The 27,754-nt window shown below is 45.9% G+C and overlaps 1 protein-coding gene across 13 annotated transcripts; it reads left to right on the forward strand.

Annotated features, from left to right (window-relative positions):
* Positions 1-6: 6 nt before the first annotated feature.
* AREL1 (apoptosis resistant E3 ubiquitin protein ligase 1) lies at positions 7-26,989 on the forward strand. Of its 13 annotated transcripts, none has more exons than XM_025201001.1 (20): positions 7-1,841; positions 2,866-2,927; positions 3,057-3,116; positions 4,313-4,539; positions 5,208-5,445; positions 8,298-8,467; positions 8,549-8,729; positions 9,557-9,804; positions 12,238-12,315; positions 12,821-12,962; positions 13,396-13,517; positions 16,456-16,531; positions 18,818-18,927; positions 20,199-20,378; positions 20,539-20,664; positions 20,857-20,986; positions 21,062-21,120; positions 22,733-22,822; positions 23,331-23,506; positions 23,770-26,989. In XM_025201001.1, the coding sequence occupies exons 3-20, from the start codon at positions 3,101-3,103 to the stop codon at positions 23,870-23,872; spliced, it is 2,472 nt and encodes an 823-aa protein (XP_025056786.1). In that variant the 5' UTR covers positions 7-1,841; positions 2,866-2,927; positions 3,057-3,100; the 3' UTR covers positions 23,873-26,989. The 13 variants fall into 13 exon arrangements, with proteins under 13 accessions (XP_025056786.1, XP_025056791.1, XP_014374620.1 ...); XM_025201006.1 differs by having other exon boundaries at positions 7-1,705; XM_014519134.2 differs by having other exon boundaries at positions 7-2,927.
* The last annotated feature ends 765 nt before the right edge of the window (positions 26,990-27,754 follow it).

A 27,754-nucleotide genomic window follows, 5' to 3' on the forward strand; every position in this document is an offset into this window, starting at 1 on the left:
AATGCAATACTGGGTTTGAAAACAGTTAATCCACTAGAATTTCTTTGCCAGAGAAACCGGAGCTAGTTGTTTTAGAAACTTTCCTATAAACTATGCCCTGTAATATATTCCTGTCTAGCCTGAACTGCAGCTTCAAAACCATCGATACCTCTGGGTGAAGGGGACCTTGTAACAAATTGGCTCTTGCGGAGCAAGGTTTGAAATTGAGTATCAGGTAAGCCAAAGGAATTAGTTTTAAAGAGTTACAGGTTTGGAGGTGGTGTCTCTAGTACACACCATGAAAGGTTTGGGGTGAGAACCATGAGTCAGTTACCCAGCCCAAATCATAAGGGAATAGCTAGATGTGTAGCTTTTGTCATCTTATATTAAGAACCAAAAGGGCAGAAGCTGGAAACTGCATATAGGGAAGAGAGTAAGCACTGTGCCCTGGGGACTTCAGTTCTGTTCACTCAGCCAGAAGGAATAAATAGCTGAGTGGGTGGGATTTTCCCTGAGATTTTGGGGAGGGAGAGGGAGCAGGAGACTGGATTTTTCTGCCACACAACTAAAGAAGTCTGCACAGATTTGCCTGTGTGTTCACTTATGTGACTGAAGAGGTTGATGTCCTGGAGCAGAGGTCAAGGAAGACAGCAGGTTCCTTGCACTAGATAGGGTTGAGGAGATGAAGGAAAACATGGTGAAGTGGAGGGGAGTGCAAGTTGGGAGCATGAGAAGGCGGCAGGGGCAGCAGCAGGTGGTGTGGGGAATTATATAGGGGAACACCCCAATTAGCTGCCTGACAGTGAGAATATTCTGAGAGAGAACTTGTGCTATGCCTTGCATTCTTAATTTATTTGTCTGCTTTCCACACTGCATTCTGAATGACTGTGTGAGCTAGGTAGGCTGTATGACCTGCTGGCCTGTTTCCTATACTTTGAAGGCTGCACATTTCTCTACCTAGGTCCAGACAGAGAGATGCATGTAACCTCTTATAACTCAGAGTTCCGGCAGAGGGACTGTGGTGTTGAGGATAAAGTATCTTCTGCTTAACTGTGTGACCCCTCCTAAGTGGCTACAGCAGATTCATTCCATCTGTTTTGGGGGCCCAAGTACCTGTGAAACCTTTGCCCCGTGTATAAAAAGTCCCTGTAGCTGAGCAGCCTTCTCTGAAGGTGGTGCAGTCACATTTTGGAGGGTACTGTATTGTACTTTTCAGCTTAACTCTTTCATCTCTGTCCTTCCCTGGGAGGGTCAAGCAGTGCACGGTCCATAGAATTGACTCCAGGATGGGAGGCACAGGGCAGGTACCTGGTTGCTTTGCTGATGCTGTCAGCCTGTTGGATTCCATCTGGGCAGGCACTGGCTTGCTACATCTTGGAATGGGTAGGTTTCAGGTAATTGGCCCTGTGTGTTTGGGTGACATCTTGAAATGTGACGTAGTGACATTCAGAACTTTGGAGTACGGTGGAGCCTAGCACTTCACTGGCACTTTTGCTGCAGCTACGCTTGTGGCTCCTGAATTTTACATCCTTCATGTAGTCCTTCTGCCTAGGCTTTCCTCATTCATGGATAAACATAACTAATTTGTTTTCCTTTTCTCTTTCCTCAGGAAGACCAGCAAACATCTGGAAGCTTCTGAGTGTAACAGGACACAATATTCTCTTCCATACTGGGGGAGAAGTTCCTGCACTTGTGTTCTCTTCCTCCAGTTGTGACTGCAATGCAGGTTCCAAGAGCCATTATGTTCTTTTGCTTGGACTACTTCTGCTGACCTTTGCCCCACCTCTGAGTGCCAAGGGGAAGGACACTTGAGGCATGGGTGCCCTTCTGTTGGCTTTTAGAATGTGGGCAGTCATGTAAAGGTATGCCATTACTATTAACTGGAAGGGTGCGCACTGGTTGAGGCTAGCAGGAAGGATTTGCAGGGCTGGAAGGAGATGCCATTCAGACAAGGAAATGTCAAGCTTAGGTTTCCTGCATGCTGGTGCCCTTTTCTGTTACAACAGCTGACAAGATAAGTAACTCCACTTTTGTGTGGGTTAGTATGCAGAATGTAAATCTCTACTTAATGGCTGGTGAGGTGGTAAGCTACATTTTATGTGTTAGTGTCTGTCTGTGTTGTTACCACCCCTAGCTGTTTTTGTTTCATCCATTGGCTGTATCTTCTCAACCACAGTTGCATGTGCTTTGTGGGTAGAGACTCTCTTTTTTTCACAACATGTTTGTACACCACCTAGGCCATGGAAAACTTGATCCCTGACTGGGGCCTTTAAACAGTGCTATAATATTAATAATATACTGAGACCAGGTTCTAGCTTCTAGAACACATTGATCCCTGCACTACCTCTTTGCTATAACAGTAGGGACCCTGGGCCACTTCTGTACTCTTTGGAAAAATAGGATGTATATGGTGTTTCCACTTTGCTGAAATGAGAAAGATACAGGTGCACTTCTCTGTCCTATTCTGTGGCTCTGTTTTGGAAGAGTCATATGCATTTCAGCCCTCTGCTAGGGATTCCCTGTTGGAGAGGGAAGGGATTCTTATCCATGATCATTTATTCCTTAAACTTTTTGCTTAAATTGTTAGCAGTTGTGCTGGTGATTCTCTGTGGTCTGTCTGCATAACAGAGAATAGCTAGAGGCCCAGGGAAACCTACTTGGTGGCTTGTGTGAACAATCTGCAGCCATCACTGTTGCAAGTGGTGATCCTCTAGCTAATAGCATAGCTGTGTATCACAGTACACCAAGCTTCTTTATTCACTCCCAGTACATTCTCTTTGGTTCACATTGTATCATTATTTTAGATATCCCAGGTTCTAAACAGGAATTTACAATATGATTGCTAGGCTGATTGCATCTTCACAGCCTGTTGGTATCTTGCTTTAGGGATCTTAGGGAAGGAAGACAATTTCTCAGCTTCCACATACAGCATTTCAAATAGACAGGAGGTAAGTTCTGCTCCCCTATTAAGCCATAAGGCACTAGATATTTGTTTGATGTGAAGCAAAAGGCCATGCTCAGGTCAGTGTATGCGAGGAAGCATCACTGCATTGGCCTTGGCCTATTTTCTGTTCTAGATGCAGCTGTGATCTTCGGCTGTGTGTCTCACCGAAGGGACCTGATGTTTTACATTATTGGTAAGTCAATGAGAGAATGCTGTTGTGTCTTTGCATCTCTCCATAGGATCCTGAACCCTTTCAGAGGCTTAGAGTTTACATGACAAACATGAAGTTATTGTCTTACCACACTGTTCTCTCTGCCTGGCAGTCTTTCCCTGTCATCCTTTTGCCCTTTGTAACTCCAAGCAGACTCATCCCATTGACCTAAAACCTAGCTCATCCCTCCACTTTTCTTTCAGAAACTAGTGCAGAGTTATTCCTTCTCTGATGGCTTGCAGCCCAGTCTCAGTACTGCATGTGGTGATTGTCATGTTGGAATCAGTAATTCTTTTTTAGATGCTCAAAGGGAATCTGTCATGGGTGTTATTTAAACTCTGCTGGGCCATATTGGAGGCTTGGAAGCCTATCTCCATCTTTCTCCAAGTTGCAGTTGTTCACAGAATTTTACAAGAATTTTACATGGCTATTAAGATCATCTTAGGGCCCTGCTTCACATTCAAATCAAAGCTGGATAGAAACCAGTTATAGAGTTGTTACACCTTTTTAAGCATTAACTTTATAGCTGGGTGGCTCTTTTTATAGCTGGGTACTCATTTTTATCGTGTGATAATAATGTTGCACATGTGGCTGGTCTAAATTTATTGCACAATTAACCAGTTAATTGTGTGATAATTACTTTGCATTTGTAGCTGGTCTGGCTTTGCATGTGTGGCCAAGCTAAATTATTGCGTGATTAACCAGTTAATTGCATAATATATGTAACATGTTGTAGGGTCCTTAGACTTACCTCTGGCATAATGTAGAGCAGGGGTTTTCAACCCAGGGTACACGAGAAGGCCCTAGGGGGTGCACACGGGCGGGCAGGGATGGAGCACCACCACGCAGTGTCCTGTGCAGTCGTGCAGGTGCCACCCACCTGGCTGGACGCAGGGGGCAGGGAAAGCTTGCACATGTCAGCTGCTGCTGTTCTGCGTTCGACCACATGCTGCCACCCCCTCTGCTCCGCATCCAGCTTCTGGGGGTACACTGCTCCAAAAAAGTTGAAAACCCCTAATATAGAGAACAAAATGTTGCACAGTTCCTGCATCAAACCTCTAATTTCTTAGTGTCTTTCTAAACACCATGCTTTGTGCATTCAGTACCGTGAGGTTGAAGTCTTAGTGCCTCACCAAGCTATGTTGTGGTGACCACCCCTTGTTCACTCTCTGCTGCAGGTGGGATCACAGTGTCTGTGGTAGCCTTCTTCTTCACCATTAAGTTCCTCTTTGAGCTTGCCGCACGTGTAGTCAGCTTCCTCCAGCATGAGGACCGGGAGCGCAGAGGGGAGCGGACTATTTATGACTACGTGCGAGGCAACTACCTGGACCCCCGGTCCTGCAAAGTCTCCTGGGATTGGAAGGACCCCTTTGAGGTGGGCCATAGCATGGCCTTCCGAGTGCATGTAAGGGATTGTTTCTGTATCCACACAGTTTGGGGTTTAGGAGCAGAGTGCTGCTTCTAGGGGATGTATGGGATAATTCCTTCCGTGTCTGGAGGATACAGGAAGGGGGGTGAGGCATCCTCCCCTGGACCGTCAGATCATTTTCATAGTTAAGATGACGTGGTTAAGTCTAACAAATTCCTTTTATGCTGTTGCTTCTCATTAGCACAGACTGGGTCAGCTCCTGGGGTGAGTGTCTCCTACACACCCTCCTCTATGGTGAATTGGTGGGGGCTCCTGCATACATCTCTGCTGGGGACACATGGACAAGACCTAGTGGTCTCCCTATAAGGATGTGGCTTTGCCTGCTCTCTTTTTGGGATTGGGGTCTATTGATTCTGCTCTGGATGCCCACTAACGATTCAGAGATGAATTGCTTAGAAGCATGTTTTTTTCAGGTCACTTTTTAGACCCCCAGCACAATAATAAGGAATAAGGTGATCCAGTGCTCAGAAGTTCCACCTTCACCTGGGAGTATCCTGTCAGTGTTAGAGCTGGGGCCTGGTCCTGCATTTGCTGTCCCCCTTCTCCCTTGCTGAGGCAGGGCTCTGTCCTGCTCTTATTGCCCTATATTGCAATACTGTTCCTTTCTCTCTGTGCTTATCTGGGGTTCTCCATTCCCTATGTAGTTATTCTATAAGAATGGACAGCCCTTCCCTGCTCATCGGCCTGTGGGACTGCGAGTTCACATCTGCCATGTGGAGCTAGCAATTGATATCCCTGTGACTCAGGAAGTTCTTCAGGAGCCCAGTTCCAATGTGGTGAAAGTGGCATTCACCGTGCGCAGGGCTGGGCGATATGAGATCACCATAAAACTTGGTGGTTTGAATGTGGCCTACAGTCCTTACTACAAACTGTTTCAGCCAGGTAAGGTCAAGATATTCCAGGTAGTGAGTATTAATTGCTGAGTTGAGAAATGTGGGTGGATGGGAAGAGTTGTCCTCCTTTATTCTGTTCTTTTCACATACTCTAATCAACAGTCTCTATTATTTAGGGTAGTAAGACTGTGATCAGCAAGTATTGATAAAATTTGCCTTACCCCAGAGTAGGCTGTTGGTGCCACTTAGCATCTTACCATGTGAAACTTAATTCTTACACCCAGCTAGTGGTCAGATATGCCCTTTTATGCACATAATTATTTGTTGTGTGCCAGCCAAAGTTAGTAACATTTGGTTACTTTGGTTTGACTGTAGATCTTTTTTTGATCCTCTAAACCAGGGGAGGGCAATTATTTGGGCCTTTGGGCCACATAAGGAGTCTTGGTGAGCTGTCATGGGTTGGGTCAGCACCCTTCCCCCCAGGGTGGTGACAGTGTGGGGCTGGGGCCCAGGGCAGAGCTGTGATCTGCTGTCCGCATGCCCCTGCAACACATGCTGGTTCTGCTATCAGGGGCATGTAGGGAGCAGATTATGGCTCTGCCCCAGGCCCTGGCCACACACTGCCACCACCCAGTGATCCTAGGGTCTCCCTGGAGACCGGCCTGGGACCCACATGGGCAGGGTGCTTTGCCAGGCGGATGGGATGGAGCCACAGGCGGGCAGGGAGTTGCATCTTATGTCAGGTTGGAGATCTTGAAGCAGTAACAGCACAAGGCTGGGGTTACAGCCCTGTGATCCCAGCTTTGCCCACCCATCCTGTTCCTGAGCACCACTTGCCTCCTACCCACAGCCCCATCCCATCTGCCCAACTGCGAGCCCTACCCATGCGGGTCCTGCCCCCAGCAGTGAGTGCAAGGCAGACAGACTAGGGTGCCCAGGCAGCAGGGTCAGGTCTGGTGGCAGTGGTAGCTGGAAGGAGCTGCTGCTGGGAAGCCAGTCTGGACACCATGCTGCCCCATTTCTGCTGTGTGCTTGGGGGTGGAAGGAGTGGCTGCATGCACCACAGCCCAGGCTGCCCTCCCCCCATGCCTGGACCAGGTGGGACTGAGGGACCCATTGTGGGCTGGACAAAATCCCTTGGTGGGCTGTATTTTGCCCACCCCTGCTCTAAATTGTTCCTCTCCTCTAGAGCGTAGAGAGCTCCATAAGCAGACAAGGTTCCTTGGGTGAATTTGATATCTTTTATTAGACCAACCCAAATGGTTGGAGAATAGTTATTAAGCAAGCTTTCGGGTTCAACAACCCTTCGTCAGGCTCAGGAAGCTGCAGCAGTTGGTGCGTGCTCTATGTTTAGTCCCTGATCTCTAGTATCCAGCAGGTTGATGAAATGGAGCTCATAGGCTCATCTCTGGGATGTGTTGTGTAAATTTCCCTTGAGGATCAGGACTGAGAGATTGGAGAGAGAGTGGCCCTCCTGTGAGAAATGTGCCCCCACCGGTAATTGGGTGTTTCTGTCTTTGATGGATTTCCGGTGTGCATTCATTCTGGTGCGCAGTTGTTGTCTGGTCTCTCCTACATATCTTCCATCAGGGCATTTGGTGCATTGGATGAGGTATACTACATTCCTGGAGGTGCAGCTGTAAGATCCTGGGATGCTGATGGCTCTGTTGTGGGGTGTAGTAATAGTGGGGGTGGTGGAGATGTGGGGGCAGGTTTTGCATTTCTTGTCATGGCACGGTCTGGATCCTTTTGGTGTGTTCTGGGGTTGAGGAAGTTTGCTTCTGGTGATGAGGTTGGCGAGGTTCGGTGCTTGTCTGAAGGCTAGGATGGGTGGCTCTGGGAAGATCTTTTTAAGAATAGGGTCTTTTTCTAATATGGGTTGCAATTTTTTGAGGATTTTCCGTACAGGTTCAAGGGATGGGTGATAGGTCATAACCAGCGGTGTGCGATTTGTGGGTGTTTTTCTTCTGTACTGCAGCAGTTCTTCACGTGGTATCCAGGTGGCTCTTTCAAACGTGCGATCTACCTCTCTGGAGGAGTGTCCTTGCTGGGTGAAAGCCTTTTTAAGATTGGTGAGGTGGCAATCCCGGGTGTTCTCTTCAGTACAGATGCGGTGGTATCTGAGGGCTTGGCTGTATATCACTGCTTTTTTGGTGTGTTTCGGGTGATTGCACAGACCAACATACATATCTGCACAGAACCAGCAATCACCCGAAACACTTCCATCCAGGAAGAGCACACACCAACTGCTGCAGCTTCCTGAGCCTGACGAAGGGTTTTTGAACCCGAAAGCTTACTTAATAACTATTCTCCAACCATTTGGGTTGGTCTAATAAAAGATATCAAATTCACCCAAGGAACCTTGTCTGTCTATATCCTTAGACCAACACGGCTACAACCTAAACCCCTGCAACGTGGGAGAGCTCCATAATACACTTTTTTTTCTTAAAATTTAATTACAACTTTTTTTAGGTATTTTTAAACTCTCATTAGCTTTTTTATACCTTGTGTGCATGTACAATAAGAGGCACAATGCCTGTTAAGAGACCCCTCTCACAGAGCATCACATTGGAGCTTTCCCAGTTTGCCTTCATGTTAAAGTTTGAGAGACTAGGTGAGTCCTGGAGTTTGCCTTGAACTTCAAAAGATCTGTCCCCTGGATCAGCAGTGAGGATGAGTTCCAGAGTTGAGGACTAGAGTGGAGAACATTTCTTTACCTAGACCCTGCACACTAATTGTGTTGAGAGTGTTGAGTCTCTGCCCTCTGGAAAACTGTCTTTCCCACTTCATTTCAGTGCTCAGTTGCTTGGTTCTTGGGATGCAGAAGTAGGGACATAGCTTTTTGTTATTCCTCTGTAGCTATACCTAGGACTCTAATTCTAAACTGCTTTTCTGTTTCAGGGATGGTGGTTCCTTCCAAAACCAAAATTGTTTGCCACTTCTCCACTCTGGTTCTGACCTGTGGTCAAAAACACACCTTACAGATTGTTCCCAGAGATGAGTATGACAATCCCACCAGCAATTCTGTATCCCTGATAGATGAGCACAATTACAGCCTTTCCATCCATGAGGTAAGTGAAATGCTGTCCTTACCCAGTCTTATGTGGAGATGACCATGTTCTTAGCTGAACTGATGTTTTCTCTTTGTCTAGCTGGGTCCTCAGGAGGAAGAGAGCTCTGATGTCTTGTTTGAGAAGTCTGTGATGTCTAATCGGCAGACTTGCCAGGTGTTCCTGCGACTCACCTTGCATCGTAGGGGGTGTTTCCATGCTTGTATCTCCTACCAAAACCAGCCCATTAGCAATGGTGACTTTGACATCATTGTTCTAAGTGGTGAGTCAAGAGGTGCTCAGTTTCCAATTGGTTCTCCACATATCTATTAGGGTACCATGTGCTGTAGCCCAGTAGAGCTGGCTTCTGAGTTAAATGTGGCTTCCCTCCATGCCAGTCATGCTCAGTTGCCCCAGGTATGTCCATTCTTTACAAAATGCTATTTTAAATAAAGTGAGGTTGGTGCTGCCAAAGGAAGCCAAGTAGAAAGCTCTGGAAGCAGGTGTTTCCCATCTCTACCCAAGGTATAATATTGATGGGCCTTCTTCCCTGCCTTATGGTGAAACCTCTATGGTGATTGGACTGTTGCATTTGTATGACCTGCTTGGTTCTTGTTGACTCAGGGGCTTACGAGTGGGTCATTGATATGATTTGCTTTGATATTTACAGATGATGAGCACTGTTTGAAAGCTAGGAATTTTCTTATTTGTCATTTTGCAAAGTTGCTATCTGCCCCTCAGGTAGCACTCACATTAATTTATTTTGTGGAAACTTGCTGAATAGAGGTCATATGGTTATGACTTCAGATTGGAATCAGGTTAGCACTGTTCCTCCAGAAGTGAAAATGTTGGTATTCTTTCTTCCTCTCTCCCATCTCCCCCAACCCAGAGAAGCCAAGCACTGATGTGCTAGAGGTGAAAGGCTTCATGTTCTGCTCCTGGGTCCCCTTCATCATAGATTTACCTGACCATATTCCCCCTTATCTGGTTGCCCCTTTTCTTCAAACTGTCTGACCCAGTGCTGTCCTGCAGACTGAGCTTAATGAGAGATGTCAAGCTTAGTTTCTTGGCTTCATCAAGTTTTACTCCTGTTTCATCTGTGTCCTTCAGAGAATGAAAAGAACATCGTGGAGCGCAATGTGTCCACCTCAGGGGTCAGTATCTACTTTGAGGCCTACCTTTACAATGCTACTAGCTATACTAATACTCAGTGGCACCTCCCACCCACACACCTGGGTTCCTCCCAGCGCCGTCCTTCTACTGCAACTGAGGATGAGGATGAAGACTCTCCCTCAGACAGCCAGACCCCTGAGAAAGTGAAGAAACCCAAAAAGGTGTATTGTTACGTGTCACCCAAGGTAAAGGCTGCATGGTTGCTGTTAGCATGTAGTCCAAATGTTCTGTCATTTCAAAGCTTGCCATTCTCCTTTGCCCCTGGCTTATTTATAGACACCTCCAATTTGGCTGGAAAAGTGTATCTGGTCTGTGCATGCGTTAACTTGCTGTTTCATCATCTTTTCCTTTGACTTTTTATTTCCCCTGAAGGCCCCCGAGATATAAACTTAAAAGACAGAGAATGAATATAGTGGACGCCTTGTAGAATTAAGTCATGTTGTTCCTTGAACAACCTTTCTCAAGAGGAGGCTTCTCAGCAACTAGAAATGGGGTTTGCAGTACACTGAAGTGTAGGGGTTGTGGAGAAGGTGTTAACTTCTTAAGGCAAGGACCATGTTTTCCTGTATTCTTTTTCTGTTGGACACTGTTCGAGGCGCTGATGCTGATTGGAGCTCCTAGGCATTTTTGTAGTATGACGAGTAAAAGGCCAGAGGGCTCAGAGTTGGATCTGACTTTGATTAGCATCTCCATTGAAGGTGGAGAAATGGGAGCATATTTAAATTCAGAGATTCCAGATTGGAAGAAACTCTGAACCACAGTGAGGGCTGAGAGCTACAAGAGGAAACATGCCAAAAGTATGGTGATGGGATCAAAGTGAGGGTCAGCTTTAGAAAAAGTGGTTTAAACTCTTTTTGGTGGGGTTGGGGGGGTAGGAGTACTTGCCTAACTATAAAATAGGAAAGAGAAACCTGGGAAGCAGAAAAAATGTTAGGGAGACCAGGGCAGGAAATGGGAAGGATAACTTCGTTTGCAAATTAATATGTCATTAAAAAAGGCTACTGAAGTTTTAAGGCTACATATTCAGAAGCATTATGTCACTTAGCAGTAAGATAAAACTGCCTCTTCATGGATCTGATCCAAAGCCCAATGAAGCTGGTTCTAGGGCTTTTACTACTCCCCTGCCACAAAACTTCTGGACTTGCAGGGGCCCTGTGAGGCCAAATCACATGATTTCATGGGCTGCATCTGGCCCACTGGCCACAGGTTGAACATTACTGATCTAGGGAGTTTATGAGTATGGAAAAACAGATGAAATTAAGAAATGAGTAACAGCCTTTTCCACTGTAATGTTTACAGCATTCCAGCATAATAATGTTGACGGCAGCCAGGGGTCCCTTCCCTCTGAGAAAATTCCCATCTCAAGCAGAGCAGCCACAGATGCCACAAAAAACACAAAAATCCTCAAAGTCCACTGAATACTGCTTTGCCAGTCTATTAACCTAGATGGGGTTCTGGATATAACCACATGATCTAAGCCTACAAGTGGCTGAGAAGTAATAATATGCACCAGTACCAAACTAAATTAGGAGAAATCTTCCTGTGAGAGATGAGTCAGTGAAAAAATGCAGGGACAGAGAGGGAAGCCACATGACCAGGACTTTTTAAATCTGGGCTCAGTGCAGCACTACTGAATGTGGAATTGAGAAACACCTCTGTGTCTTGTGAGGGAGATGGTAAGAGAAAGGACTTAGTAGTTTTTCACTCTCTGATAATGCATTGTTAAGTTACTTGATATTGGAAGTTTTTATGAATGACGTGTTTCAGATGCAGCTTTTTATTGGAAGAGGTCCCTTTGGCATCTAACTAATATTTACATTTCTGATGAACTCATCAGTGTACTGTTTGGGCACCATATACATACATCTCCCTTGTCCAAGAGATTTTGTGCAGTCTGTCCCATTATTTCTAGGTACATTGTTGTCCCTACTTGTCCAATTCCTGGAGAAATGCTGCTGACCACTTCCTAGGCATTGTTTCTGAAAGAGTCTGTTGCAGAAGTGAATCCTGTACCCTTAGGAGCTAAGATGTAGGGTTCTGCAGCTGAGGATCTTCTACCTCAACTCCCCTGCAGATGGGACAGCAAATTGTCTGAGCCTCACTCAGTTCAGCAGCTGCAAATACTTTTACTAAATTGTTTAAAACTGATTCTCATGAAAATGAAAGAATAATGATAGGAGTTCTGGTAGGCACAGAATAAATTTCCCCAGACCCTTTCACTTTCTCGAAGTCTGTAGCATTCCTTGCTATTCCTGTCCTAGGCTCAATCTCATCCCTCTCAGATGCTGTTTTTACCATCAAAGGAATTGCATCAATGGTCTAATATGAGCATCCTGACTTACTGCTGTGTTGTTTAAATGACAGCAAAGCCCACAGAAATGGTGTAAAAGTCTTCCTGTTGAACAGCTTACAATTACTATTCTCCCTGATTGCTAACTGGGGGGACCCTTAAACTATGTACTGTCCCAAGGTGCAGCTTGGCTTGCTTAGGAGCTTATCCCCTGGCTTGGGAAGTAGGCTTTTCTGGTGGATTTGTCTATCCTATATCTTGAGTCTAAGCTAAAGAGCTTTAATGAAAATGTGGTCACTAATGGTTCCTCTCCCCTTTGGCCCCCCAGCAATTCTCGGTGAAGGAATTCTATCTGAAGATCATTCCTTGGCGCCTCTTCACCTTTAGAGTGTGCCCAGGCACCAAGGTGGGTCTGTCTACATCCAGCTTCTCTTGAAACTATCAGTTCATGGTGCTGAATGATGAGCTACCTGTTGGGCTGGCTGTTGGGGAAGTGGAACTGTTCCCAGCAGACAGCACTTAGGCACATGAGATCTGGGAGTTCTAAATGCACTTTTACTGCCTCTATGTTGGAAACGTTTATGAAGGGGGACAGGAGTTTCTCTCCTTCCTAGCACAACATCAGGACTTTAGGCATAATCCTTTACTGCCTCCCTGTATTTCTGCTCACTGCCTTCTCCATAATCCACTAACATAGCTAGTTAGTGCACCCTGAAACCCATGCTCTCTGAAGTGAGATTTACAGATACAATACCCTAGCTGGGGTCCAGATGCTATAGACAGGATTCCTGTCAACTGGTTCCATGTGGGTGAGCAGAGAGGAAGGTATGTGCACAGAAGGTGTGTCTGCTGCACACCTAGTGCTCTCTGCACCATTGTTTCACCCCTGTCCCGCATCTCTTTGCTGCTAGTTTTCTTACCTTGGGCCTGACCCTGTGCACAAGCTGCTGACTCTGGTGGTGGATGATGGGATCCAGCCCCCCGTGGAGCTCAGCTGCAAGGAGAGGAACATCTTGGCAGCCACTTTCATTCGCTCTCTACATAAAAACATAGGTAAAAGGGGTTGGGAGGGGATAGGCACTGTGATCAGAGGACCCTGGCTGCATCCCCACCTTGCAGGCTTCACAGGGCTGCAGAAAGAGAGTTAGCACTTGGAACTTTTAGTTTTGCTTAGAGTTAAATAATCTCTCTAGGAATTGTAGAGCACCTCCCCTTCTGCTCGTGATGGCACTTCCAGTGAATAGAGTTCATTGCCCTTGGCTGTCTATGCAGTGTTTTCTTTCATCCCTCTAAAGCCATCTCTATGAATGGCTGAATGCCTGAGAGACTAACTGCAAGCTGTCCCTTCACAGTTCTGTTCTCCAAGCCTTTCCATGGCAGAGTCACCCTCTGACTGTAAAGCTGTCCTGTGTAGATAGGGATAGAAATCCCCTTGACATTTGAGGTGTTGGCACCTCTGATGTGACCATGGGATCACTGTTTTCAGGAGGCTCTGAGACTTTTCAGGACAAAGTGAACTTCTTCCAGCGGGAGCTGCGTCAAGTGCATATGAAGAGACCCCATTCAAAGGTTACATTGAAGGTCAGCCGCCATAGCCTGCTGGAATCGGTGAGTGACATGTGGCACCTTAGGAGACCCTGTGCACAGGCTGCTCCATCTATGCCCAGAACACTTCCCTGTTACTTTTTTTTGCCATCCTGTATATCTAATGACATTCAAATTGGCAAAAGCTAGGGTATTTGTACGCAAATATTTGATCCTCTAGCTTCAAGGTATAATTTGATGGCTATCTTAAGGAAACGGAGTACAAAGAGTACCCCTGAGAAATTACTGCCTGGTTAGTAGTTAAATCCTCATAATATACCTTCCTTTGAAAGCTGTACCAGCAGCCTTGATATATATATTTCACAGTGACTTTTAAGGGGCGGTTGGTTTTTCTGGTATGGTAGTAGTGTGGCTGCTACAGCTAAAAGAGACTGTGAGTTTGTATGTGTAATAGAAGGAGCCTTGGGTGCTGTCTGGGAAGAGGCCAAAATGTTTTGTTCAGATTTTGTGATCCTTCTTGCTTGTGGGCAACTCTGTACCTTCCCCTTAAACCAGAAGAACAAGTGATATTCTGAGTAGTGGGGGAACCCTAGCTCTTTTGGTTCCTTAGAGAGTTCTGTAGAAAAATGGAAAGAAGTCCTGTCCTGATTGCTGTTCTATGCGAGAACTCAGAAGCACTGGGAAATGCTGTCTCATTAGGTGAGACCAAGCTGCGGTATGTGGGCTGTGCCAGTGATGGTGTTACAGCACTGGTTCACCCTTATTGCAAAGTATTCCCCAGATCATTAGTACTGAGACTTGACTAAAATTGACTTCAAGATGCTATTTGTGTTTCCGAAACTGGAATTCTTAAAGAGACTTTCATATAATACATCTCTTAACTGACATTCTAAATATCACTGATGTTCTAAATGTCACTTACAAAGAACAGATGGTTCTCTTGGCTTGTATTTCCAAGTGTGTTTTGGTGTAGAATTTAATAGAAATGGAGAAGATTGCTTGTGGAGGGAGGGAGGATTGGTTAGAATTTTCTTCTCATCCCTAACAGGGGTTTCAGGGACTCTTCCCCTGTTATGCTGGAAAGTGTTACAAAATCATTAGCTCTCCTATTTGTAACCAGGTGAGATCAAAGTAGATAAGAGTGGGGCTAATGCAAACATTCAGTATATGAGGGTGACAGATGCAACAAATGTGACCAGAGAATTAGTGCTAATCAGTGCCTAGCATGATGCTCTGCTTTCATTGAAGATCAGCCTGAGCTAGTACTGTTGCATTCAGGGCTCTCTCAAGTGTATTCATAGATTCATAGATGCTAGGGTCGGAAGGGACCTAAATAGATCATCGAGTCCGACCCCCTGCATAGGCAGGGAAGAGTGCTGGGGTCAGATGACCGCAGCTAGATGCTTATCTAACCTCCTCTTGAAGACCCCCAGGGTAGGGGAGAGCACCGCCTCCCTTGGGAGCCCGTTCCAGACCTTGGCCCCTCTAACTGTGAAGAAGTTCTTCCTAATGTCTAGTCTAAATCTGCTCTCTGCTAGCTCGTGGCCATTATTTCTTGTAACCCCCGGGAGCGCCTTGGTGAATAAAACCTCACCAATGCCCTTCTTTGCCCCCGTGATGAACTTATAGGCAGCCACAAGGTCGCCTCTCAACCTTCTCTTGCAGAGGCTGAAGAGGTCCAGGTGCCCCAGTCTCTCCTCAGTAGTATTGTAGTATTGGCCCTTGATTTTTAATTGGACTCAAGAGCCTGAGCTCATGTGCTTCCAGTCATTTGAAAAGGTTTGTTTAAGCAATTCATGCTGTTAAAGATTAATATAAATGTAAGGACACCTCTGGGCTCCTCTCTTCTATTTGTTCTCTGAAGGGCTCTTTTTTTAAAACCTGACTGATAGGCTAGATAGAGCTGAGATGTTTTAAGTTGCTTCTGGCTACAGACATTTTAATACTGTAAACTGGACAACGTTGCTTCTACAGAAACCTTGTTCTAGTCTAGAGGCAAAGAGCTCTTGGATGTGGGGAATGTCTCTCTTCCATATATAATGAAGACAGAGAATTGGCCTGTCCAAGGCCGTAGGAATTCCTAGGTAGCCCCCAGTCACGTGCTCAGACTATGGGACTGAGCCCTTTTCATTTGGCATTGCTTAACTCCCCCAAACACATGGATGCCGGATCTCATGCTGGCAGCTGTGCAGTAGGCAATGATCACTGCTGCTATGGGTGGATCTAGAATTTTGAAAAGTGGAGTGCAGATGCTGTGATGCATCATCACAAATATAACACAGTGCATATTTTTCTCCAATCAAAAAGAAACTAGAAACTTTAGTAATATTCTAGGGGCCTATGGCTATATGATTCAGTTTAAGATTGAAGAAAAAACAAATATAACTTCATTGGAATGTATATTAGTTTGCTATATCATATATTGTGTATAAAAACACTACAAACTCAGTAGAAAATAATCAAAAGGTGCTGTTTGATTAGTCCTGTAGTGACTGGAATTAAATGTACATCTCTCTCTTTCAGATTCATAAAACAAAATCTAGCCTTCTTGAGCATTTTAACAATGTATTCAATGCTTCATTGAAAATTATTTCTGCACCTGAGTTAACGTTTCTAATCCTGAGTTAATATTTTTAGCAAGAATTAAAAGTAATCTGTAGGGTTGCGAAATAGGAGTTACATTACCAGGAACAGCTAACAGGCAGAACTGCAGAAGAAAGAATAATTTGATTAGTGGAATATCAGTATCATTGAAAAGGAGAGAGAGAGTTGTTAACACCTGTGGAATGAAAACTTTAGAAGAAATGAGGTAGATTAAAGTGAGCCATTAAGTTAAATGACTCCTTCACTGCTGCCTGAATAAAGATGCTGCTGCCACTGCCAGGCAGTTGGTTTTAAACTTTGGATGGAGCAGGAATCAAATGGAGGTGTAACTGCATCACTGCATCCCCCTGGAATCTGCCCCTGACTGCTCTTAACACTTTTCCTTTCGCTCTCACAGTCTCTGAAAGCAACACGGAATTTTTCTGTTTCTGACTGGAGCAAAAACTTTGAAGTGATTTTCCAGGATGAAGAAGGTGAGTTTACTTGCTCTTCCAAAAATGTGAATGTGCTTGAGGGGTTTCTGTGCAGGGGAGCACATGTGAAGTCACTAGTGAGAAATTGTGGCTGCCTTGCAGTAAAAATGTCTGGAAGTAGATCCTGCTTGGGTCTCCATTCCCATAGGTTCTGTCAAGCACAAATGAATTTAACCTCCCAGCTTCCTCTGAGCTAGAAAAAGATTATCCTTATTATATAGGTAGGGATCTGAGGAACAGAGATTAAATGACTCCCCTAGGATAATTCATTAAGTCTGTGGCAATGTGGGAATTGAGCCTCAGTTAGGGTTACCATGTCTGGGTTTTCTTGGACATGTCATCTTTTTTGGGTCCTCTCATCTCCGTCCAGGCAGTTTTTTAAAATGTCAACAACCGTCTGGAATTTTGCTCTGCTCAGCATCAAAGTTTTTCCTGGCACTTCCTGGCTTGCTCTAGCAAGTTGCTGCTTGGAGCTGGGAGGAGTGGAGGAAGAGCGACTGGAGGCAGAGGGTGTCACATGCATCTGCACTCACACATGCACATAGCTGGCATGCAGCCAGCCAAGGTGGTGGGAGCAGCCTCAGCAGCTGGATGTAGGTAAATCTATGGAGGGTGGGGTTGGTGGGCCAGGGCTTAGGGACTGTTTAGGAGTGTGGGGTGGGGGCAGAGGGGGAGCAGGGTGTGTGGAGGGAATAGGTGTGTGAGGAGGCCAGGTGCCTGCCAACACTGGGGGAAGCTGTCCAGGTGCTGGAGCCACAGCAAGATGGGGGAGACACCTGCTCCTCCAGTGGGGAAAGGGGGCCGGGGGGGCCCTTCAGGGGCAGCAGGGAGCTGCGTAGCCAGGCCAGCAGCATCAGGGCTGGTGCCCGTGCTCACAGGGGTGGGGCAGCCAGGAGATGCTACAAGGCTGGGGGGAGCAGGGAGTTGCGGGTCGGGAGCGAGGGGCATTGGCAGGACTGTAGGGAGCTGTGGCTTGGGAGCGAGGAGTACCAAGGAGGCAGGGGACTGGAACGGGAGTACAGGGCAGGTCTGGGGGGCAGGGTACTGTGGCTTGGGAGTGAGGGACAGCAGCAGGGCTGGGGAGCTATGGCTTCAGAGTGAGGGGCAGGGCATGGGCACTGCCCCTCCCCACCATCATATTACCCTCTTCCTTCTGACAGGTGTTCTCTTTTTTGAAAATGGAAATATGGTAACTCTACCTCAGTCCAGTGTTGTCTTTATAAGACTTTCCCACTTAGTGTATGTAGCTGGGTTTTTCCAAAAAGGTGGATAGACAACTTGGTTGATAGCTGCAAGCAACGGGTAATTATAAATGGATCCATGTCGGAATAGCAGGAGACTGCAAACGAAGTTGCATAGGGCTCTGTCCTGGGCCCAGTACTGTTTAACGTATTTATATTAATATTGGGTGTTTGCTGATGATTTTAACTGAGATGTGCCAATGCTTCTTTTACTAAAACCCAGAGGGTCTTGCCCCTCCATGCGAGGTCAGACCAGTCTTCATTTTTGCGGTCAGGAAGGAATTTACCCCATGGTCAGATGGTATGGACTGTGAGGGACTTGGCTTTCCTCTGTAGCAGGGGGCATGGCCTGCTTCCTTGGATCTCTCGTGTGTTTTAACAACCCTTGCAGCAGTAGAACATTGGCTACCATTGTCCCCCTCGTTTCTTGTGGCAGGTTAAGGTGCTGTGCTTTCTAGCTGTGTGACAGGGTTGCCTGTGTTAGTTGTTTTAGTAATAGGTTTGACAAGGATTTGCTTGAGATTGTTTAGATATGGATGATCCTACCTCAAGCAGGTGGATGGACTAGATGACCTCAGGAGGTCTCTTCCAGCCTTATTTTCCTATGATTCTATGAATGGACACTAGTAAAATGATGGCTGCTTTAGTATGACCTTGTGGAGAGAAGAAAACATGACTGATGCAGGGAGAGGTATCAGCCATATTTATCCATGTGAAGTTAAATGTAATGTAGTCTATCCTCACATCATCTATATGAAACTAAAACTGAGAGTGAGTGGAAAGTCCTTTCAGCACTATGAACAGGAAATTAGGCAGTTTAGGGAAAAAGTGAGTAGCCATTTATTTAATGGCTCCCGTTCCAGCCATTTATTTAATCTCCTGGGATCTGACATTGGGAAGCATGCTTTGCACATTCCAATGACTTGGACATATGTTCTGTCCTGAGGGGAGGTGGTCTTCCTAACCTCTGTGGACTGGAAGAATTGTTAAGGAAACAGAGAGATGGTTTGGCCCTGGACCTGACTCAACTTGTTTTTTCTTGTAGCTCTGGACTGGGGAGGCCCACGCAGAGAGTGGTTTGAGTTGATCTGTAAGGCTTTATTTGACACCACCAATCAGCTCTTTACTCGCTTCAGTGATAACAACCAGGCACTGGTGAGTCCACAGCTTCTTTGTTGAAATGACAGAACTGGGCATGTGGGCATACCATATTATAAACAGCAAAGGCAGCAGAAAGTTGTCACTCATTGCTAGATTTGGCAGAATTCAATTTTTTTAAATAATTTTGATTGATAATATTAATGTTTATTTTTAAGCATTTATTTTGTTTTTTGTCAATTTCAATTTTCAGGATTGCGCAAAATTAAGGCTGTGGGGAGCAGACAATTTATTAATGACAGTATACTATTATTATAGTGCAGTTTAGCTGCCCACCACGACAAACATAACTACAATAGGGCTGTTGCCAGCTGAGTGACAGAGCAGCTGTTATTCCTGGCTCCACTTACCCATAGCTCCCTTGTTCACTTTGTCATTTCCTCTCCCTTTGTTCCCAGTCCCCTGGGGTTTCAGGGAGCTGCAATCCAAGCTACAGTCAGCACAGTTCTGTAGGACTGTTCCCCCTGTTGTCACATGCTCCAACAGTCATCATTTTTCTTACATTCCTTTTCTCTAAATTGTAATTATTAATGATGGAAATATCTTTTTGTTGGTCTGTGTGTGCATGGTGAAATTGACATTTATTATAGTTTACCAATAAAAGTCAAATCTTGCTAAACCTACTCATTGCTGCCAGTGGTAGGCCTGAACTGGAACCGTCCTAACTCTTCCCCCCACCCCAGGTTCTTGCTGGGCTGTCCCAGTGTTACAGAGTCAAAAAATTGGGTGGAATGATAGTAGAGGTTTCCTCAGTAGTAGGGAAACATGGATTTCCAAGTTGAATGGGGTGGGCACCATCATATCTTGCTACATAGAGGCGTTGTTGGTTTCAGGGTGTGATTGTTCTCTGGGATCTGTTCATGTTTTTGCGGTGGGAAAGGCAAATGCTTCTGTGTACTGTGTGAGACCAGTACATATGGAGTATGTTATGTCTTTCCTGGCCAGACTTTGACATTGAATTTCTGCTGCTTGAGTGTGAAGAAGCTGCCCTCAAGTTTCTTCAGTAGCATGAGAAGACAACAGCTTTACTTGAAGTACTGAGCCAAATCAGTGGATATACTATTTTACTCAGGTTCAGAGTAAATAAATGGTCCCCCCTGGCCTTAAAGGCTATGAATCTATGTTTATATTTAAAATACCATTCTAGAGCTGTCAGAGCATCTTCCTGCATACTATATATACATAACAGGAGGGGGCCATGGGGCTGTTCCTGTCACTTGAGATAACCCTGGTGGTATTGTTATGATTCTGATCATGTTCTTCTGCAGGTGCATCCCAACCCAGGTCGGTCCCCTCATCTAAGACTGAAGGTGTATGAGTTTGCAGGGCGCTTGGTAGGGAAGTGTCTCTACGAGTCATCTCTGGGAGGGGCTTACAAGCAGCTGGTACGAGCTCGCTTCACCCGATCTTTCCTGGCTCAGATCATAGGATTACGCATGCATTACAAGGTAAGGCTTGCCCTGGCCCCCATTGTAAGCCTGCACCAGGGCAGGACAACAGGGTTGAGCATGAATATGCTCCTAGCAGAGCAAAAATCTTGGTCAACCATGTATGTTAAATCCATCTCATTAGTTTTTTCTTCACATCCTATCTATTTCTCTTCCTCAGTATTTTGAAACAGATGACCCGGAGTTCTATAAATCCAAGGTTTGCTTTATACTGAACAATGATGTGAGTGAGATGGAGCTGGTCTTTGCTGAGGAGAAATACAGCAAATCAGGGCAGCTGGAGAAGGTAAGAGTTGGTGCCAACGGGTAGGGTAGTTCTCTAATCTGTAAGGGAAATGGTTGGGATCTGCCTGGGTTGCCTGTACAGTAGTGACAAGAGAAGGAAATCTACCAGCAGTACAGCAATAAGAGGGTTCTCTGGTGCGAGTTCTTACTTCTCATCTTTACACCAGTGTCCTTGTGTGCTCTCCTGTTTCAGGTGGTTGAGCTGGTAACCGGAGGGGCTCAGATCCCAGTAACCAACGATAACAAGATTTTATATCTGAATTTGCTTGCTCAGTACAGATTGGCCAATCAGGTTAGAGAGGAGGTGGATCACTTCTTGAAAGGTAACATGCTGTGTGCTCACTGCTTGATTCTGACACCCCCGTCTGACATGCACTCACTCACCTGTCTTCTTTTAGGCCTCAATGAGCTGGTTCCGGAAAACCTTCTGGCTATTTTTGATGAGAATGAACTTGAGGTAGGACATGCTATTCTTGAGCTATCCCATTACCTCCGCACCCTCCCTCCCAGACGATAGAGGAGCTGCTTGGGGGATGTTCCTTCCTTCCTCATGTCCTTGTGACAAAGTATTTAGCAGAATTTATAAATTTGTTGGAATCTGACAAGGCTGTGTCATGGGCACTTCTGCTAAGCCCTCGAACTTGTGACTTCTGGGCTGTCAACCTCACCTTAGCACCTGTACCACCCCAGTCCCTGCTGAGGGATTTTGAACATTGCTGATTGGAGCTGAGAAGAGTTAGCACTTTACAGTGTTCCTGAACCCCCAACTGAGCTGTGAATGTTTGCATAGGAGACACAAAACACTAAGATGGTGAATCCTCCTTCTTGGGGTATAGTCTGTTTGCAGGAATAATAATGTATCACTAGTGCTTGCAACCTTAGTGTGTATTTAAGCCATTGATGCTTTTAATGTCAACTTGAGGTAGTTGAGAAGTCTTGCCAAAGCTGCTTGGTTCCAAAAGCCTCATGTGGCAGGTGGGAGGATGTGGCCAATTGAAGTTTGGCCTTCTACACTACTACTGAATCCAAGGCAAGATGGGCCCTGATTAGTAGGGCTGTGCGAAATGACTGTGTTTCAATTCAGATTTGGCCGTTTCAGAGGACAGTGATTTGTTTTGGTGTTTCAGCCAAAGCTACAGGGCCCCAGCGGGGAGCAGGACAGAGCCGTGGGTGGCTTGTCCGGGGCAAATGCCGCTGCCCTCTGGCAGGCGGGGAGACCCTGGCATAGATCACTGATCCCTGTCACGCCGGGTCGCGGTGCCCTGTGCAACTCCGGATTTCTGCTCTACCAGGGCAGCGCGGGGCGGGCAGCTGTGGCAAGGAGAGCCTTGGCATGGATCTCTGCTCGCTGTGGAGCAGAGTCATGCGGCAGGGCAGCAGTGTATAGCTGTCTCTCTGCAAGCCCAGCTCCAAAACTCCAAAATTTTCCGAAACATTTCAGGTGCCTCGTTTTGTTTCAGAGATGTTTCTGAGCCTTCCATTTCAACTTGGATTTGGTGTTTCGGGCACCAAAACACCTCTGAAACGAAATGGCTGCTGAAATTTCGCACAGCTCTACTGATCAACCTCTCTGCTTTCCATTTAATATCAGAGCCTGGATCCTCTGATATTGCACATCTCAGTTCTGGCTCAGGGACTCACCTCTGCAAAATCTACTCACTGCTTAGATTTGTGCTGTGGGCCTTCAGGCAGGTGAAGTCCAAGTGGTGTTTCCCAAGTTATGAGTGCCCTCATCTGTATAGAGTACTGTGAGGGGCACAAAGGAGTGCATAGAAATGTTGTCTCTCCTCTTTCAGGGCTTTCATTATTTCCTGCCATAGTAGCTATTTGTTACTTACCCTTAGCCTACCTGATATCTAGCAGGAGAAACTGCTGGTGTAAAAGAGGCTGTCCTAACTCTTGATTGAAACTGAGGTTTGATTGGTTTTGTTCGTGTCCTGAGCCCAGAATTCTGAGCATTTTGCATGCCTTCTAGAGGCACAGAGCTAACTATTGAAACATGAATAGTGACTGACCTCATAGGTACCCTGGGCTCCTGCTCTTTTAACAATTGGTCTGTTTCCTTTCAGTTGCTGATGTGTGGTACTGGAGACATCAATGTCTGCGATTTCAAGACACATGCTGTGGTTGTAGGAGGGTCCTGGCACTTCCGAGAGAAGGTAGGTGGGAAGAGATTTCCTCCTGCAGGTCACTGAAATGAGTTGGCTGTCCTCTGCTTTGCTAAGCTTCAGGTGAGGCCAGCCTATTGGAAGGAAAATAAGAAATCTCAAAAGACTTGGAAACTTGGAGAAGAACAGTGGGAAAGCAAAGGGATTGGCCTGGTGCAGGATATAAATATATCTTAAATATATCTTGTATCTTAAACATACCTCGCTTCCTCTTTCTATTAGAAGGGAGCTTCTCTGTTTGAAAGATGGATGAGACATTCCCAGTACAATAGAGGAGGCTGGTGGGAGGTAGCATGAGGGGTAAATGTTAGCTGGTGAGAACTGGCTGCAAATTTTTTCTTCCTAATATAAATCTGCTGCTATGTTAGGTCAAATAGGTTCTTTGACTGTTCATAGAGCCACTTGCTTGCAAGGCATTTTGTTTGCTCTTTCTGTGAAGGCTGTCAGCATACTTGTTGACCTGCTTCCCTGATTTGGCTTTGCCCTTGCTCTCTTTCAGGTCATGAGGTGGTTTTGGACTGTGGTTTCCAGTTTCACGCAGGAGGAACTGGCTAGGCTCTTGCAGTTCACAACTGGTTCCTCTCAGCTGCCTCCAGGAGGGTTTGCTGCACTCTGTCCATCTTTCCAGATAATTGCAGCTCCAACCCATAGCACATTGCCAACGGCCCACACCTGGTGAATATCCTGGCTGTACAATTTTCTACAGCATGCATGTAGAATTATGCCATCCCTTTGTGTGTGGCAAGTTGTGTGACAGGCTGCCATCATGGACTGTTGGTAGCCAGCACATGATACCCAATGGGTTTATAATGAGTGATAGACATGTGGTGGACATAGTGTTACTCTATCTACAGGACACTGAGCAGCTGAAGGTGCTTGTGTTTGTCTGTTCTCCTACCCCAGAAAAGTTCCATGTTCCATGTTTTTCTTTCTTTCAGTTTTAACCAGCTGTGCCTCCCTACTTATGACTCCTATGAAGAAATGCACAAGATGCTGCAGCTGGCCATCAGTGAGGGCTGTGAGGGCTTTGGCATGCTGTGATTTCCCTTCTTCAGAGGCCCTCCAAGCCTCCTGGCTCATCAGGACAAGGCCCAGGTCCAGTCTACTACTTGTTCTCTTCCCTTCACATGGGCAATGGAGGCAGAATGCAGACTGTGCATCAAGGTCTGTCATCCAGATGATGTTACATGGCCTTTCCGCATCCAAAGTATGTCACCAAGAGCTCACCTTGTCCCCACCTCTCACTCCTATTTTTAATTCAGGGTGGTAAGGCAAGGGGACTATGGTCATCCATCAGAATGGTACAGCACCTGGATTTCCCAGGACTCTGCACCCATCCCTCTGAGGAGAAGAAGCCTGTGAACTGAAGTTACAGTTAGGTACAGGAGGAGGTCTGTGTAGATGTCATTCCTCTAGCTGCCTTGGGGAAGGACCAGCTTGGAGTTCTGTTGGAGACCTGGCTTTTGAGAAGCCTTAATAACTTTCCATGCCTTGGTTTAGATCCCTCTGCTGATGCTCTCCTGTAGTTTGCATAATTCCCCTTGAATTGCTTATCTCTTCAGGGCACTGGATTGTCCCTCCTTCTCTGTACCTGGCCCAGTAGGGCTTCTAGTTCTCTCCCTCCCCACAGCACTGGATGCAGCCATCTCTTGACCCTGTTGCAGAGGAAAGATGGAAACATATACTAGAGGGAGCAGCCCAGAGGAGAGAACATTCTCTTACTTGAGCACAAGTGCTGGCCCTGGCAGTGACACTGTACTACCTCCACCAGAGGCTGGCAGCAGAAGCATCCTTCTCTTTTGTCAGTGGCTGGCATGAGCCTCTGCAGCTGAACTGGAAGAGGAGATTCTCCTCTGGTGAATGTTTGACAGAGATCATAAATGTTGCACAGGAATCTGTCCCATGCCCCTTGCCTTTCTTTCCCTTCCTCAGGAGAGAGGGAATGGGTATGAGTGTGTGAGCCTTCAATGCTGAACACCAACACCTATCCCAACATTAATCTTCAGGGCATGTATGTAGTAATAGTGATAGGCCAGCTGGCCAGCAGGCAGCTACTATTGCTTGTATTGGGCTTATGTTTGTACAGGAGTATAACTAGGGTGAGGGTATTGGGACAGAACCCAGTACCTCAGCCCCTGACATTCCACGGGGTCTTTGCTTCTACCTCTATCACATGGCAGTAGGAGACTCCTCTTCTTCCAACATGCTGCAGGCAGAGTTTCCCAAAGGATTGTTGGTACTTGGAGAGCAGCTGGCCTTCTCTCCTCCTTTGTTCTCTTTTCTGAGCACTCCTTTCTTGCTGTCCTTGTCAGTGCTGCTGGTGTTCCAGCGGTAGACATAAAACTGGAGCTTCTTCCAAATGGACACTGAGCAGCTAGCCTGATGACCAAGGTCTTAATTCTGATGGTCCACTCAGCCCTCCAACCCTTTGGAAATAAAAGGCAGGAGAATCGGGGAATCTTGCCAGTTTTGTCAATGAGTCCAAAATCTAAATAGATCTCTACGCTCTCAGCTGTCTCCTAGAGGGCATATCTCCAGGTCGGGAGGAGGGGCATGTTAGTGATTGGCTAGCACATGAGGAGCCTGCACTGCTACTGCCTGTACTATACCTGTCCACTGGAGTTGGGGGGTTTTAATCTCCTTGGACGAGATCTTAATCTGGCATCTCTTCTAAGAGCTAGTTTTAGAAAAACATATACGATAAAGAATTGTGCCATCTTCCTCCATCTCTGTTCTGCTGTAGCTTGGGCAGTAGTTTACCTGACCTGAGCCAACTCATAGGGGGATGGCTTTTTATGATGACTGTGCACCTTTCCAGTACAAACTTACTGAACAAATTGGGAATTTGTGTGAAGATTCTAGAGCTAGGAAATCCTTTTATTAAGGCAGCATCTTAACTGCTGTTAGGGCAAATGTGTCACTTCTGTACAGAAATATAAGCCATCTTGGTGCCAAAAAAACAGCCAGAGCTGTAAGCATTCAATACTACTCAGGGGGATTTCTCAGTCTTGTGGATTCACTCCCTCTTGGGCACTGATATGCTGGGAGACAGCCTGTTAGAGAGCTCCTGCAGTTCCTCTCTTGACAGATCACTTCAGTAGCAGCTTTTCTCCCTTTTTTAAAGCAGACTCCCTTTCTGTAAGGTTCCAGCCTCCTTTGGATGGAGAGTATAGTATCAATTCATTTGCACTGAAGGCTCTTGTGGTCAGTGCAGATGCCACTCCTGGTTACTGTGCCACCCCCTTTACTGTTCTCCCCACAGATCAAGAGAAGATGGTGCTGCTTGGCTCAGCTCACATGGATTGGGAAGGCACAGTTTGGTGCTGTCCCTGCATTGCAATCCTGCATCTTGTAATCTTGCCTGGTGAGGGCTCTTCCAGCCTTGTGGCTACTGGCCAATTCTGCTGATGACATCTTCCTCAGGAATCCTCTCCTTCCTTCTCTAGAGCTTGACTTTGCACTCTGAGGACTGAGTGACTGGATATAAGGCAGACTTCCTCTGCTTCAAGTTCCCTGACCCCTCTCTCCTTGTGTCATTGCAGCTGCCCCCGCTCTCCCAATGCAGCTGTGTTGTACAGATGCCAAGGATTTTCTTTTGTCACAAATGCAGTCAGAACTGTGGTGAATGCTATTAGCTCTCAGCTGATTAAAAACCTATACTGGTCCCACTGGCGCTTGGCTGGTCCCATCCCTCTCCCCACACCAAGCTCCATCACTTTGGTGATAAAGGATCTTCTTGTTCCTAAATTTCTTCCCTTCCCAACATACCTATCTTACATCCTGCCCTTGCACTGTCATCAGTGGGGACAAACGTACAGGATGTGTTGGGGTCGCCTGTACTGTATTTTCCTGCTGTAGAGGCTTCCTCTTTTTTTTTTTCTTTCTTTTTGTGTTGGTTCCTTATTTATTCCTACCTAATAGAAGCGCTTCAGTAGAATAAGTTAGGCTAGGTTTATTGTACCATCTCAGACAGACCCTTTACTCCCTGGAGCTCCCCTTGACTTTACAGGGCCTGGTGTCAGCCTGTATCTTGAGAACCATGTTGCATGTTTTAGAAACTGGGAGCTGTGGGTGAAACAGGTCAGACCCCAGTTCCATCTGGCAAATTCCCAGCAGAGTTCAGCCAGGATCTGGGAAGCCTATGGTTATAGTAGCAGATTTTGTAAATAGTTTGTATAATAAATAAAATATTTTAAAAATGCTGCTGCCTTGCTTTGGAATTCATGGGAGATTTACAGGGATCCTGACTTGGTTAGGCATCTTTGTGAAAAAGAGTCTTCTAGATCTTTTGAGTCTGCCTCATTGAATTGGGCAGGACATCTCATCTATCCTCTGCCTTCTGGACTGATTCATCAAAGGATCCTAGGCACTCCTTGGAAACAGAACAGAATTCTGCAGCAAATCTTGCTAGCTAGTGGGGTGTCTCACCGCATCAGTCTGGAAAGTCTAGTGCAGCATCTGGAAATTCAAAAAGGAAATAGTTTAGTGAATTTATGCAAATTTAATCAGCATTATAGTTGCTGATTTAATAATCCTATAAAATCTGTCATTTACCCTGCTGCAGATATTTGTGTCTGAATGTGCTTGACTGCATTGTAGATGTGGGGAAAATGGAAATTCTGATTGGGGAGAGACCTTTGCAGTCTTTTGGTACCTGGAAAATTGTGGAAGGCTAATTTGGATTGTGAGTATAATCACAGTATCTGTAAGTTTCTACTAAAATGATCAACAGTGTAGTTAACAAATTGGAAATGCTTACCATCAGATATCAGAGAAAACAGTTTATTGCCATGGTTCTGAGGGCTGATCCAGGCTATGTGCAGGCTGTGCTGAAAAGCACTGTCTTTGCTTTTTCTCTGCAATTGTAAGAGCTAAAAATAAGCTCCATTCTATGTCAAAGAGTAGATTCTGTGCTAACTGAAT

The sequence above is a fragment of the Alligator sinensis genome, unplaced genomic scaffold, assembly GCF_000455745.1.
Source record: "Alligator sinensis unplaced genomic scaffold, ASM45574v1 scaffold280_1, whole genome shotgun sequence".
NCBI lineage: Eukaryota > Metazoa > Chordata > Crocodylia > Alligatoridae > Alligator > Alligator sinensis.